Below are 12,615 nucleotides of genomic sequence, written 5' to 3'. Positions count from 1 at the left end.
CTGGGCTTCATTCACCCTTATCACTGTCTTGTGTGTCATCAGGCACTGTGTGCACAGAAGAGGGTCATCTCTCATGTTGGGACTGTGCTTTCTTTTGGACTTGAACTTATTGTTGTTCATGTTGCGCTGCGCTGATTTTGGTATGTATTACTGGTAGACTATCGTCTATGGTCTGTCGTCACCTTAAAGTGATTGTAAAGTTTTTTGTTTTTTTTTCAAAATAACAAATATGGCATTGAAGAAATAGAGCAAGAGACTCCTGCGCTGCTAGCGGACTCCTAAGCTACCAGGGGGACACTGCTGCAACACCTAAGAGACTGCTCCACACAGACAAAAATGCATAAAGACTAGAGGGGGGTTGGTAGTTGCGCTGTGATGGGAAAGGGGATGGGAACAAAAAGGGGGGGAACTACACTAAAGTGGATCTGGCAACCATGCCAAGTGACCTGAAAGCAAGATAAATATATAAAACGGACACAGCACACTGGTGAGTGTGTATAATAAATAACTGGAAAAGTGACTAGTGCATATAGTGAACAAATAGATAGGCTGCACTAAATAGTGTGAGTATAAAGACAAAGTAGTAATGAATCACATAAAAGTGAGCAATGCACATGATAAGAAAGGCAATCACACTGGTGACATATAATGCATATCTCACTAGATACACAAAAAAGCTAGTGAGTAAGAAATAGCGAATGGTCTTAAACATGAATCAGAAACGCTTGACCAATAAAATACAGAGTGCAACCTAAGAGTATATCAAATCAATGAGTAATGATTGAATAATAATAGCAAAAGAGGATATCATTCCAAAACATCAAAAAAAGGTGGATCTCAAAATATATAAAAAAAAAAGAAAATTGTGTTAGTGGTGTTGAATATAAACGACAGTCCCACCATGCTTACCTGTTCTGTGTAATGACCCAGATCCTCGTCTTCTTGGGTCCCCCGCCAGTTCCTCTAGGCTTCTCCTCTTCTCTGTGTGCCACCATTGAAAGCCGCTTCTTATGGTGGCACATGTGCAGGCTTGATCTTAAGATGTGCTTTGTGTGTCCATTGACACACAAAGCCATACAGTGTGGCTTGGCCCCGGCCCCATTATCACTGGATTTGATTGACAGCAGCAGGAGCCAATGGCTGCCGCTGCTCTCACTGATTCTGAAGGGGGAGAGAGAGCAATGCGCTGGATCAAGATTAGGCTCAGGCAAGTATTGGGGGGGGGCTCACAAAAGAAGGTTTTATAATTTAATGCTGAGAATGCATTAAGGTAAAAAAAATTACAACCACTTTGACTGTATGGGGTGAGTAGGAGAATTAAAGTGCAAAGTGATATCTCTGCTCTTGACTTATCAATGAGGAATGATAGTGATCAGACAATTCTGAACGATCCTATTTCTTACAGAACGGTCAGCCTGGTCTATCTGAAGATACCACACACATATAAGCACACATATAAGCAGGCCATTCACTTTTAGGTGTTTGTTCGAACGTTCATATGGAAATTCTGCAAGACCAAATGTCAAGGCATTCTCTTTCCTGCCTTCATTGAGTCCACTAATTTTGTTTTGAAAGCCCTTAAAGTTTTATCAAGAGCTATTGTTTGAATGGAATCCCAAATCCAATAAACAGGTTTCATTGCAACATGTATGATTTTTTTTTTTTTTCTAAAAGAAAATCACATTCACAGTTAGAATTTTGTTTGCTTGAGAAAAATTTTCCATCTTCCTCCTTCAAATTTTCTTGTCACTGTAGTAGAAATTGAACATGTTTGACACCACTAGCCATTAGCAAGTGAGGGGGCTTATTCTCTTAGGCTTCATGTACACACAGCCTATTATGACAGCTGGTGGTCAAAAGGTTCTTATCCTGAAGGCGATTTTTCAGAGTTCGGGAGAGAGAGGTTGAGGGGTTAAACCTTCCCTAATTGCAGCAGCTCCTAAATGATCCTAAAAGCCTATGTGTACATGGACACAGGCTTTTATGGAGTTGAGTTTAGGAGCTTTAGCAAAAAAAGCCAAAGGTTCCTAAACTCAAGTTTAGGAGCTGTAGTGTACATGCTATCTGCCAATAGAACTTAACCAAAAAGTGCAAAAAATAAAACAAAAACCTCATGCATGTGTCCTGCTTCTTAATCTAGGGGGTCAACAATGCCAAGAGTTGGTGAAAGCAGGGGTCTGTCATCCGGATATAATTCCGAAAATCATCCGGATTATTCTCCTGGAGCTCCCGCAGCAAAGGCATAGGACATAATTGGCCACGATTAATAAAGCAACCAATTTTTGGTCCAAGAACTCCTCCTCCTGTTCCTGGACTGGACTTGGATCAAAGCAATAACTCCAAGGCTAATAATAAATAACACGTTATCTCCTCCGATTCCGCAACATGTCTGGTTGATGAATGGCCGTTCAGAAACTAACTAAAAAGCACAAAATGAACAGCGCGAAATGAACAGCGCGAAATGAAAAGCGCGAAATGAAAAGTGTGAAATGAAAAGCGCAAATCAACACCAAACTTCTACTAAAACGAAATTATCAGAAGAAGCCCAAAGGGTGGCGCCTGACAATTCAACTTCCTCTTTATCCGCTCGTAGTACATCTAGTACGTCACTACGTTCGTGTTTGTTGGCCGACAACTGTGTATCATTTGTATGCAAGACAAAATCGAGGCACACACACTTCGGACAAAAGCCAGACGCTTCGTCGGCGGAAAATCCGATCGTGTGTACGAGGCTTTAGACAGTTGTCACAGGAACAGGTGTCCCCATAAGAAGATTTACACTCACCTCTTGTTCTGTTGACATGTGTAAAGTTTTGAATTTCCCATTACTTTCTGTCTTGGTGACAGTAGTCATCACGACATGGGGTGGCTCTCCCCAACGGTGATATGAAAAGCAACAAAAATTTAACACAGGGACTAACCCCTCTCCACTCAATGCAAAAATTTTAAAAGTTTATTCTATACATACACTTTAAAAGAACCTTATGAAGTCGGGTACAAACCTAGGTAAAAAGAACACTTCAAAAAGACTAATAATATACAGTGGAGTTGTTTATGTCATCTGAATTGTTGAAAGAAGACACAAAAAACACACAAGAAAAGAAAATTGTACAGTAGGTTGTTTTCTTTTTAACTATACATTTAGCTCCCAGAAAAGTGTCCTAACCTGTAATTGAGATCAAAGCATCAGATCCTGACTGCTACAAAGAAAGTAACACATGAAATAAGGAGAATCAGTAAAAATAAACTGATAGGATTTAAAATGTCAATGCATTTTGTACAGCTACAAGTTTCAGTTACTGTTGTGTAAGTGGTGCAAAAAGGGGGTTTTGTTGCTGGCTGTTTTCTTTATGTAATGGTTAAAACTGATATATCAGATCTGAACTGCTTAAGTAAATGAAAAAAAAATAACTTCAGGCACTCGATGAATATGCAACAGTAATGCCAAAGAGAATATAAGATCTAATAAATAAACATCCAAGTCTAAATGGAATCAAGACCTTGTCATATAAACCACATTCACTACATAAATGGCATGTAGCAGGCTCATACAAAAAGATAAACCTATAAAAAATAGGATAATCAAAAATTTTAATAACGACTTATTGGTAATATAAAATAGGATAAATAGGGTGGAATAAACAGAATACAAATAGGATACAAACATCCTATATAATAATAAACCCTATCTTAAAAATTTGCAAAACACTTAGCAGCAAATCTTTTATTTTGTTGAATTGAAGAAAAAAGTATAAAACAAAAAAGAATGTTGTGAAGTTGTAAAATTCTATTGAAATGCTGGAAAATGTTGAGACTTCCAGTGTAACATGAAATTCTGTTTGGCAGGGCAATCAATTAAAGTTAAAGCAGAATTTGCTGTTGCTATAGATGCTTGTAAATCATTTTAAGTAAAAGCAGCTTTTCAATCTTTCATGTACAGCCAGTTGTTGAATGAGAGTCTGCCTGTCTCCTGCTCTACAATACAAACAGCAGGTCTATAGCTGATACTTGTAGTCCCACAGCAGCTGGGGGGGTCCACAGGTCCCTTTACCCTAGGGGTGACTTTTTCATCCATGTCAGTAAAATGTCAGAACATGACTTACCTAACCATATGGAATTGTGCAGTATTCCATTCCTGAATCCCCATCCAAAGGTTTTGTCCAAGTGCAGAGCGAACAAAACGAAGAATATCATTTTTTTCATGTTTCAGCAATTTAAGAGGGATTTCTTCCAAAGGAGCAACTCTCTCATCTAACTCAGACAGTCTGAAACATCTGGTCACCAGATCTTCTAAAGCACAATCCTTTTTTCTGCCTACTGTGAGTTTAAGGAACTTGCTCCATTTAAATAAGCAGCTGTACTATTTCACAATTACAGTGACGTTGTTAGTAGGGAGAGGATGATGATAATACGCCCCACCTGTATGACTTGCCGTGTGGTTTGCAGTGGGCTCGTCTGGGGGGGCTTCTTCAAAGGTTACCTAATCCTGCAACCACTATTAGCCTTCTGCCTTCTCTGACATGACATTAATGTATACTTCAGTTTCCTACCATTCCTGGTTTCCAGGGAGAGACTGAGGTGTTAGAGATTTATCTAAGCATCGATCACCCTAAAAATACAGAGGTTGATTTACTAAAACTGGAAAGTCCAAAATCTGGTGTAGAAAACCTATCAGCTTCCAGTTTTTTTTTTTTTTTTGTCTAAGCTTAATTGAACAAGCTGAAGATAGAAGCTGATTGGCTACCATGCACAGCTACACCGGATTTTGCACTCTCCAGTTTCAGTAAATCAACCCCACAGTCACAGGGTATGTAAAGCCAAAGCTATTTCTTCTTTGGTTTTGAATAGTGTAAAGAAGAGTAAATACCTCTGTCAGGTCATTTATGTTCTCTGTGTCCTGCTGAGTGGAAATCTCTTCACTTCTGGTTTTATAGACATAAATCTTCCTAAACATGAGGGGAATTCTCATCTTGGAAAGTTTTCACCAAACACATCTTGCTGTCATGACACTTCTTGAATTCAGGATTTCCTCTTGCTTTCTATTTCAGTTAATGGGACAAATAGAGGGATAAATACCCCCTGTGGGGAGACAGCAATGAAAACTCAGCAGAGCATCTAACCTTTCCCCCTTTCCAAAGCCAAAATAAAGGGCAGCAATAGGAGCCAATCAGTTGTGCTGCTGTACCTTCACTGTCCAATCACAAGCTGAGGGAAGAGAGGTGACCAGGTTGTACTGCATAAAAGTGGGGTAAACCCTTCCATATAGCCAGTGAAGTGACTGGCCACAGATGATACACAGAGATGAAACAAATGCTCATTCATAGGTTTTACTTGTTTATCTGCAGTCTTCTCTTTCCTACACACCTTCAAAGGGGCAGATCCGTGTTAAAATCCTTCTCCATTTGTTAGTATTAGGGATGCACCAATACCATTTTTTTAACACCGAGTACGAGTACAGATATTTTTTTTAAAGTACTCGCCGATACCAATTACCGATACCTATTGCCTAGGAAGAGTAGATAGAGGGGTGGTTTGGGAGGTGGGGGGTTGGTAGGGATTTGGGTGAGGCTGGGGTGAGGGCAGGGTGGGAGGGGGGAGTAGAGGGGTAAGTAAGGGCAGGGTAGTTGAGGGTGGGGTGGAATATGGATTGTGGGGTGGGAGAGTTGGGATGGAAAAGGCTGGGATCGCTGGGGGGAAGAGGATGGGGATGGGAGGTTCATTGGGAGACATGGGGCAGAGGTGACAGCTGGTGGAGGGATGGAGGAGGCAACAGGCAGAAGTGACAACTGGCCAGAGGGGAGGAGGAGGTGGGGATGGCACCCGCCAGAGAAGACAGCCTGCTTGAGGAGTGGCTTCCCCTCTGCAAGGCATGGAAGATACCACGTCCCCTCTGCAAGGCATGGAAGATCCAACGTCACCTCTGCAAGGCATGGAAGATCCTCTGTCCCCTCTGCAAGGCATGGAAGATCGCACGTCCCCTCTGCAAGGCATGGAAGATCCCCCGTCCCCTGTGCATGGCATGGAAAATCCTTACACACAGTCCTGGCAGTATACTCCTTTATATACAGTATATATCAGCACACATGGAGCTCCATGGAGGAGCAGAGAGCGGAGGACCCCGATTCTGGCAATGAATGGGGCTCACATACACACAGAGCCTGTCGGGCTTTAGCTTTAGTCAAGCCTCCCATGCACATACATAGAAGGTCTCGGTACGCTCACCTCGTCGCCTGTTATAGATCCTGTATTCCTTCACCAGTAGCCTGGGCCCGGCTCCACTCTGCACTCTACAAAACTTTCCGGATTTTCCCCTGGTGTGTCCTTACCTCAGAGTGAGCGGAGTTCCTCACAACAGTACACCTTACCGACACTGACTCTGCCCCCTCCCTCCACAAATACTAACCATTAACCCCTCCACCCCTTCCTCACATTGACCCCGAGGAATCTCCTCACACAGACATGGACCCTCCTCCACCAGAGAAGACAGCCAGCCACAGGGGAGGAGGTGGAGAGGGCACCCGCCAGAGATTACAGCTAGCCGGGGGGGAGGCTGGGATGGCACCCGCCATCCAAGACAGCAGGGTGGAGGGGAGGAGGAGGCGTTTCACTCCCAAGCTGACATTACTTCCGGTATCGGGTATAGGAGCATTTGCACGAGTACTGATACTCGCACAAATGCTTGGTATCAATATTGGTATTAGTATCTGTGCAACCCTAATTAGTATCACAGAGGTGGGGGCAGAGAGCTGCAGTTACACTGAGAGAGAGCTGATTGGAGGAAAGGCACACACCCCCTCCACACAGCAAGCAAGAGCGAAGGAAGGACACCGAGCTGTGCTATGAATAGACAAGATCCGTGCTGAGCTCCCTCCCCATCACAAATTTATCTCATGTGTCGGGAAAACTTGTCAGTGACTCATGCTGATAACAGGAATGAAGCATCAGAGAAAAACGACACTTAGAGCTTTAGAGAGACATAAGTAAACACTACAGATACATGTGCTTTGTTCAGATGTCATGACTGAGGTTTACAACCATTTTAAAGTGGTTGTAAATCTCTGGCATGAAATATGAACAAAGCATATCCTTCTATACTATGTACTTCATCCAGAGCATTTGTGTCATTTTTGTCTGCTCCCTTATTCCACTGCTATCTGCACGAGTCATTTCTTAAAGGTTTTCCTGATGTCAAGAGGTAAAAAGGTGACTGGGAGGGAGGTCCAGCACACAGCATGTGATTGACATCCTCAGCTCTGTTCCTATGTGCTGTGTTAAAGGGTGTGTGTGTCCCTTCCCTCCAATCAGCTCTCAGAGCTCTCTTAACTGAACTCTGCAGAGTGTAATTTCAGCTCCTGCTTAAAATCTCAGACAAGCTGTGTGAATTCTGGATTTTGAAAGACTGTGGATAAACAGTTACAATGTATGTAGAAGTATTTGTTTCATATTTGTGTATCCCCTGAGACCAGTCACTTCACTGGGTATATGTGAGGGTCTACATCCACTTTATCTGCAGCAGAGAGAAGTTGGGTCATGAACTTGGCTCTGATGTCTTTAAAAGTTGTTTATATCTCAGGACTGAATGGACAAAAACCCAAATCATTTTACAGGTAAAACAGCTCTCACATATGCATCTCAATAGTGTATTTAACTGTTTGCTTTATCTCTGTCCACTCTTTTCCTGAGCCTGCAGACTTCCCTTTGCTTTGTTGTATCAGCCAATTGCAATCCTCCAGGATTGATCCAGACTCAGCCAAGATGTCTTCCCTCTGCACTGGGGACACTCCAAAGATGAGCATTGCAAAGTGGTCTTCTTGAAGGTGGCTGCTGCACTTCTGCATTAATTAATAATCTGTTTAATCCTGTCCACACTGTTGAAAGATAAAACAACGGTAATAAATGAAGACGTTTCCCAGCAGTTATCAGCTACAGTCCAGGTTACATGAGTAACGGTATATGTTTGTAATGATATATGTAGCCACCCTGCCTTAAAGTGGAACTCAACCCTCCAATACTTTACAGCCAAGGAAGCCACCATCTTAGACTTTGTTTGATCCGCAGTTGCCATGGAGCTACACATGTGATCAGTTATGACACTAGGCATTTATTGGCCTGACAGTTTGATTGAGGGCAAAAGCAACTCTGACAGTTATCGCTAATGGCATGCCTTGGATTTAACTGTTTTGGGAAACAGTTAAATCAGTGTGTTTTTGTTTCGCTTTAAGCAGGAATGCCTCCCTAAATGTAGTACTGCTTGGCTGGCTTGAGCTAGAGCTCAAATGTTAGATCTGTTTTTACTTGGTTTTCCTTAAACCAAGAGTGATCATCTACTTCTGCCTGGGAGTACTCGGGTAGGAGTGTGAAGGAATGTGATGTAAATAATAATAATAATAATCTAAAAATGTCTATTTTCTTATGTGCATACATATTTTTCTCCTTACTCATTATATAAGTATACAGATTAGCTCTGTTCCTATATTTTTCTCAAAATGGCGGGTACCCCCTACATCCCACACATCAGAAGAACGCGGAACTGAAGACAAAACCAAGGACAGCCAAACCTTGTTATGAAGATTCTCCATCTTCTTTTCTATCCTAACCAATGAGATGTACCTATTAGACTAACATAGCAATGACGTATTTGTGTGTATAAAACATTAGCACCGCCTTGAATAAATCAGAAGTGTAAAAAGTAACGGAGCTGAGCGTGTCTCAGAGTGTTTACTTTTATATGCATGCATAGCCACACTTTCCAATTAGAGACAGCAGCAGATAACCTTGGGCTCGATTGGAGCTCTTATTCATTTCCATAACACATGGTGCCGAAACCCGGGACCTCAGGCTACAGTCGAAGCCAGACCGCGATAAGGATTCGAGCGTTAATTGATTGATAAGAGTGGGGTTTGCGCATCCCTAACAGTACCGGTAAGTTGATTTATATTCTTACCACTGTACGACTTTCTTATCTTTCGGTTGACCGCTGGATTCTGTCGGTATGCTGAGACTGTCTTAGAGGCAGGTATCTCCTCGCCTGAGGTTGTTTTAACGAACCTGCCAATGGGTTTCTGCTGACTGTATTTTTTGTTCACTGTCTGCCATTCTTTGGGCTATGAAACTCAGCGGTCTAAAAGTGCTACATGTGTGAATGTGTGGTCTCATCTCCAGATGAGCTGTCGGCCTCTGGAATGAGATTTTTTCCCTTGAAGCAGACGTTTATAGACGGGTTACTCTGGGTTTGTCGAACCTTTGAGGGTTATCTCAGCTGCTGGCTTTGCAGTCTGAAAGTGTTACAGATGTCTCACCCCAAAACGAGCTGTCGGCCTCTTGGTGTAGAGCTGTAATAGACCTCTATAAACGGGTTAATTTTTGCAGGGTGGTCTGCCCTTGTGGTTACCTTAGCCTGCTGAAATTTTGCAGTTCGAAGAGTGGCAGGTGTAATGTCCTGTCGTGAGTGTATTTGTGGTTTACTGTTTGCTATACACGAGAGGGGTTGGGGAATGGTTAAGGTCAGAGGGGGGGCTGCCCGGGGGATCTGTTGGGTCGCGGGCCGTTGCTCCTCCCTACCCCTGATGTGTTTGTTCTTGTTCTGAGATTAACCGTACATTACAGGGTTATAGCAGACAGTAGCAGCTAGGAGCGCAGTCTTATGTGCCCCCACCCAAGGAATTTGTTGATAAAGAACACTGAGAAAGAATATTAACCCCTTGGTTGTACGTATTCTCCTCTCAAGCCGTTAGCCGAGAAACAGAGAGAGAAAAGAATGTGATAGTGAAGAGGAGAGAAGATGTTGAAATAGTTAACAAAGTTGAAAGAAGTGGCAAAAGTTATGTTGCTAAAGAAACAGGGAGAAAAATCCTGTGTGATAAAGAAAATTGGATAAAGGAAGTTAAGAAAGATGGCGATTGTATTATGTATGTGTATCACAGAGTTGATGATACAGTATGTGAAATTACCACGCTATGTTGGAACTTGAAACAAAAGGAGGGGAGGGACGGCACTGCCCTCCGTCTAACAACCACTCCTTTCTCACCACCCAAGCACAACCCACTGTGACAACTCAGCCCGGCGGCCATCTTAGTGCACCCATGCCTTCACTTTCTACCCAGCCCAGTGCACTTCCTGCCGGCGGCCATCTTGGTACACCCAGTAAGCTTAAACAGCCTGTACCCAGCCCTCCCTGTTTTAAACCAGGATGGTTCATACCACACACCTGTCTTCCCCAATACGGAAGCATCACATTCCCAGGCCGGATATGTTAATGATGAAGAAGCGTCTGAGTGGGAAGCCCAACAGCAGGCAGCAAGGCCACCCACTGATTTAACCCCCAATCCGGCTCCGGACTCACAGTTCCGAGAGGATCTCAAACACATGCTGGCAACCGTAAAGAACAGTGCCCCTTGCCAGCCCCCGCCCCAACAACAGTCTCGGTTACCAGAAGGGGCACCAGTGATGTATGTCGCTTTTACTCCATCACAAGCAGCGGCCTTAGTGACAAGTCTGCCTGACCCAGAGAAGCAGCCAATTCCCTTCTACCACAGGATAGTGCAGATACAAGAAACTTACTCAGCTGCCTGGAGAGACTTGATCAGCCTATGCTAAATCAAAGCAGGACATGTCTTTTGGCCAGTCATGCAGTCATGCAGCCGGCCTTCAATGATGCCTGCCTGACAAGTGCCACTTCCTACACCTCAGGAGTGGAGTTCTGTGCACAACTCCACGACTGGGCAAAGGAGAAGTTGACGGATCAGAAGACCACAATCCAAGATAATACTCAAGATAAAGGGGAGTCTGAAGAAGTATCATGCTAGACTCGTACAGGCCTTTGATGATCTGAGTTTCTCCCACTATGAAAAGAGACACACACGTTCCCTGCGTGGGAGTGGATGGGTTGCCCCGCTCCAGTCCATTTGTAGAGCCACTCCAAGTGGGGACATTTCCTGATTTGCTTGCCAGATTTGTGGCGTCCTCTACATGTCCCTTGAATCTACTAGGAGCTGATGTGTTGTCCGGACTACAGGCCTCAATCAGGACACGCCTGAAGGGGGGATGAAGTTACATACTCCCCTATCTTTAGAAGACTAATCTGCTTTGTGTTCTCTGCCTCTCCTGATGACACTTAATGAAGCAAAAACTTCAAGTTCAATACTGCAGGAAGTACTTGACAGAATCCCTGCGTGCCTATGGTCCACAGGACCGGAAGACAACGGTCACTTAAAGGTGCCACCAGTTTCAGTCAAGCTAAAAGAGGGCGCTTCATTGCCCCGGAAACCACAATAACCCCAAGAAGAGAACCCCTAAAGAAGAACCAGGTACCTGCTGTGGATGCCTTTGACTGCAAAATACCTCACAGAGGTGGACCTTACAAACGTTTTCTTCAGTGTCCACCCTCACCCCTGCTGCTGGTACCTTTTCGCATTCATCCACGGAAAGAAACGGCAACATACCTAAACAGTTGTGCCGCAAGGGGCACAGAACTTTCCAAGCCAGTTTGCAAAGGCTATGGCTATCATCCTTGACACATGACAAGAGGAACACCCGGAAGTGATTCTCTTCCAACATGTTGATGACCTTCTCCTTTGTGTAGCTGACTTACCCCCTGTTGAAGTCACCTCAGAAAGCCTGTTGTGCTATCTTGCCAACCAGGGGTGCAAAGTCTCAAAGCCCAAATTGCAGTGGTGCTCAACACCTGTCATTTTCCTTGGACACTTTGTCCCATGGGACAAGACATCCCACTGAAGACAGGGTGCAAGTAATCTCTGATATCCCACTGCCACAAGGTCAGAAATCCCTTCATGCCTTCCTTGGACTAATTTCCTAGTGCAGAGCATGGATTCCAGAAGCCTTCCTACTGATGCTCTGCAATCAGACCCCTTCCAGATGTCTCCTGAAGAAATATCTAAAGTTTGAAGCCCTTAAGTGCGCCACCCCCGGCGCTAGGGCTCCCAGCCTACGACAAAACGCTCAAGCTCTTTGTATCCAAACGTCTGAGACATGCTGCAGGTGTACTCACTCAATCACACGGCATCAGCCTACGCCCCATAGGATATTATTCCTGTCGGCTGGATGCGGTAGCAAGAGGAGGCCTATTGTGTCTGTGAGCTGGCTTTGCTACACAAGCCTTGCTTGACAAAACTTTGAACTTGGTCCTCGGACACTGCCTCGTTCTGCTTGCTCCCCATGACGTTGTTGCCATATTCAACCAGGATCCAGCCGAAACACTTCTCCACTACCAGACACTTGAGACTCCTGTGTTTCCTCCTACTGGACAGCATTACTCTATTAAGTTGTCAAACACTGAACCCTACCACCCTTCTTCCACTTCTCGAGGGGGGAAAGGAGGAGGAGCCAACAGTCATATGGACTCAAGATATGCTTTCAGCATTGCCCATGATTATGGTGTTATCTAGGACAGAGGATTCCTGACGGCTGCAGGAACACCTGTGAAAACTTGATTGATGCCTTGCTTCTCCCAACCCAAGTGACTATTCTGAGTAAAGCACACGAGAAATGAACTCAAAGGAAGCTTGAAGAAATCATCTAGCCAATTCAGCTGCCAGACAGCTGGTGGTCCACGGGAAGTGGACAGCAGGGTGGTAGAAGAAGACCACCCCGTGCTTA

At 44.1% G+C, this 12,615-nt stretch overlaps 1 protein-coding gene across 1 annotated transcript in view; it reads right to left on the bottom strand.

Annotated features, from left to right (window-relative positions):
- TNFAIP6 (TNF alpha induced protein 6) overlaps positions 1-4,988 on the bottom strand; it is a 75,361-nt gene extending 70,373 nt beyond the window's left edge. The window contains exon 1 of the mRNA XM_073634188.1: positions 4,104-4,988. Within this exon, the coding sequence (XP_073490289.1) occupies positions 4,104-4,203 (100 nt within the window). The 5' untranslated portion in view covers positions 4,204-4,988. The remainder of the gene's footprint in view (positions 1-4,103) is intronic.
- Positions 4,989-12,615: the final 7,627 nt, after the last annotated feature.

The sequence above is a fragment of the Aquarana catesbeiana genome, linkage group LG06 (genome assembly GCF_042186555.1).
Source record: "Aquarana catesbeiana isolate 2022-GZ linkage group LG06, ASM4218655v1, whole genome shotgun sequence".
Taxonomy (NCBI): domain Eukaryota; kingdom Metazoa; phylum Chordata; class Amphibia; order Anura; family Ranidae; genus Aquarana; species Aquarana catesbeiana.
Note: the sequence above shows the minus strand (reverse complement) of the source record. Positions and strands in the feature narration are given on the sequence as shown.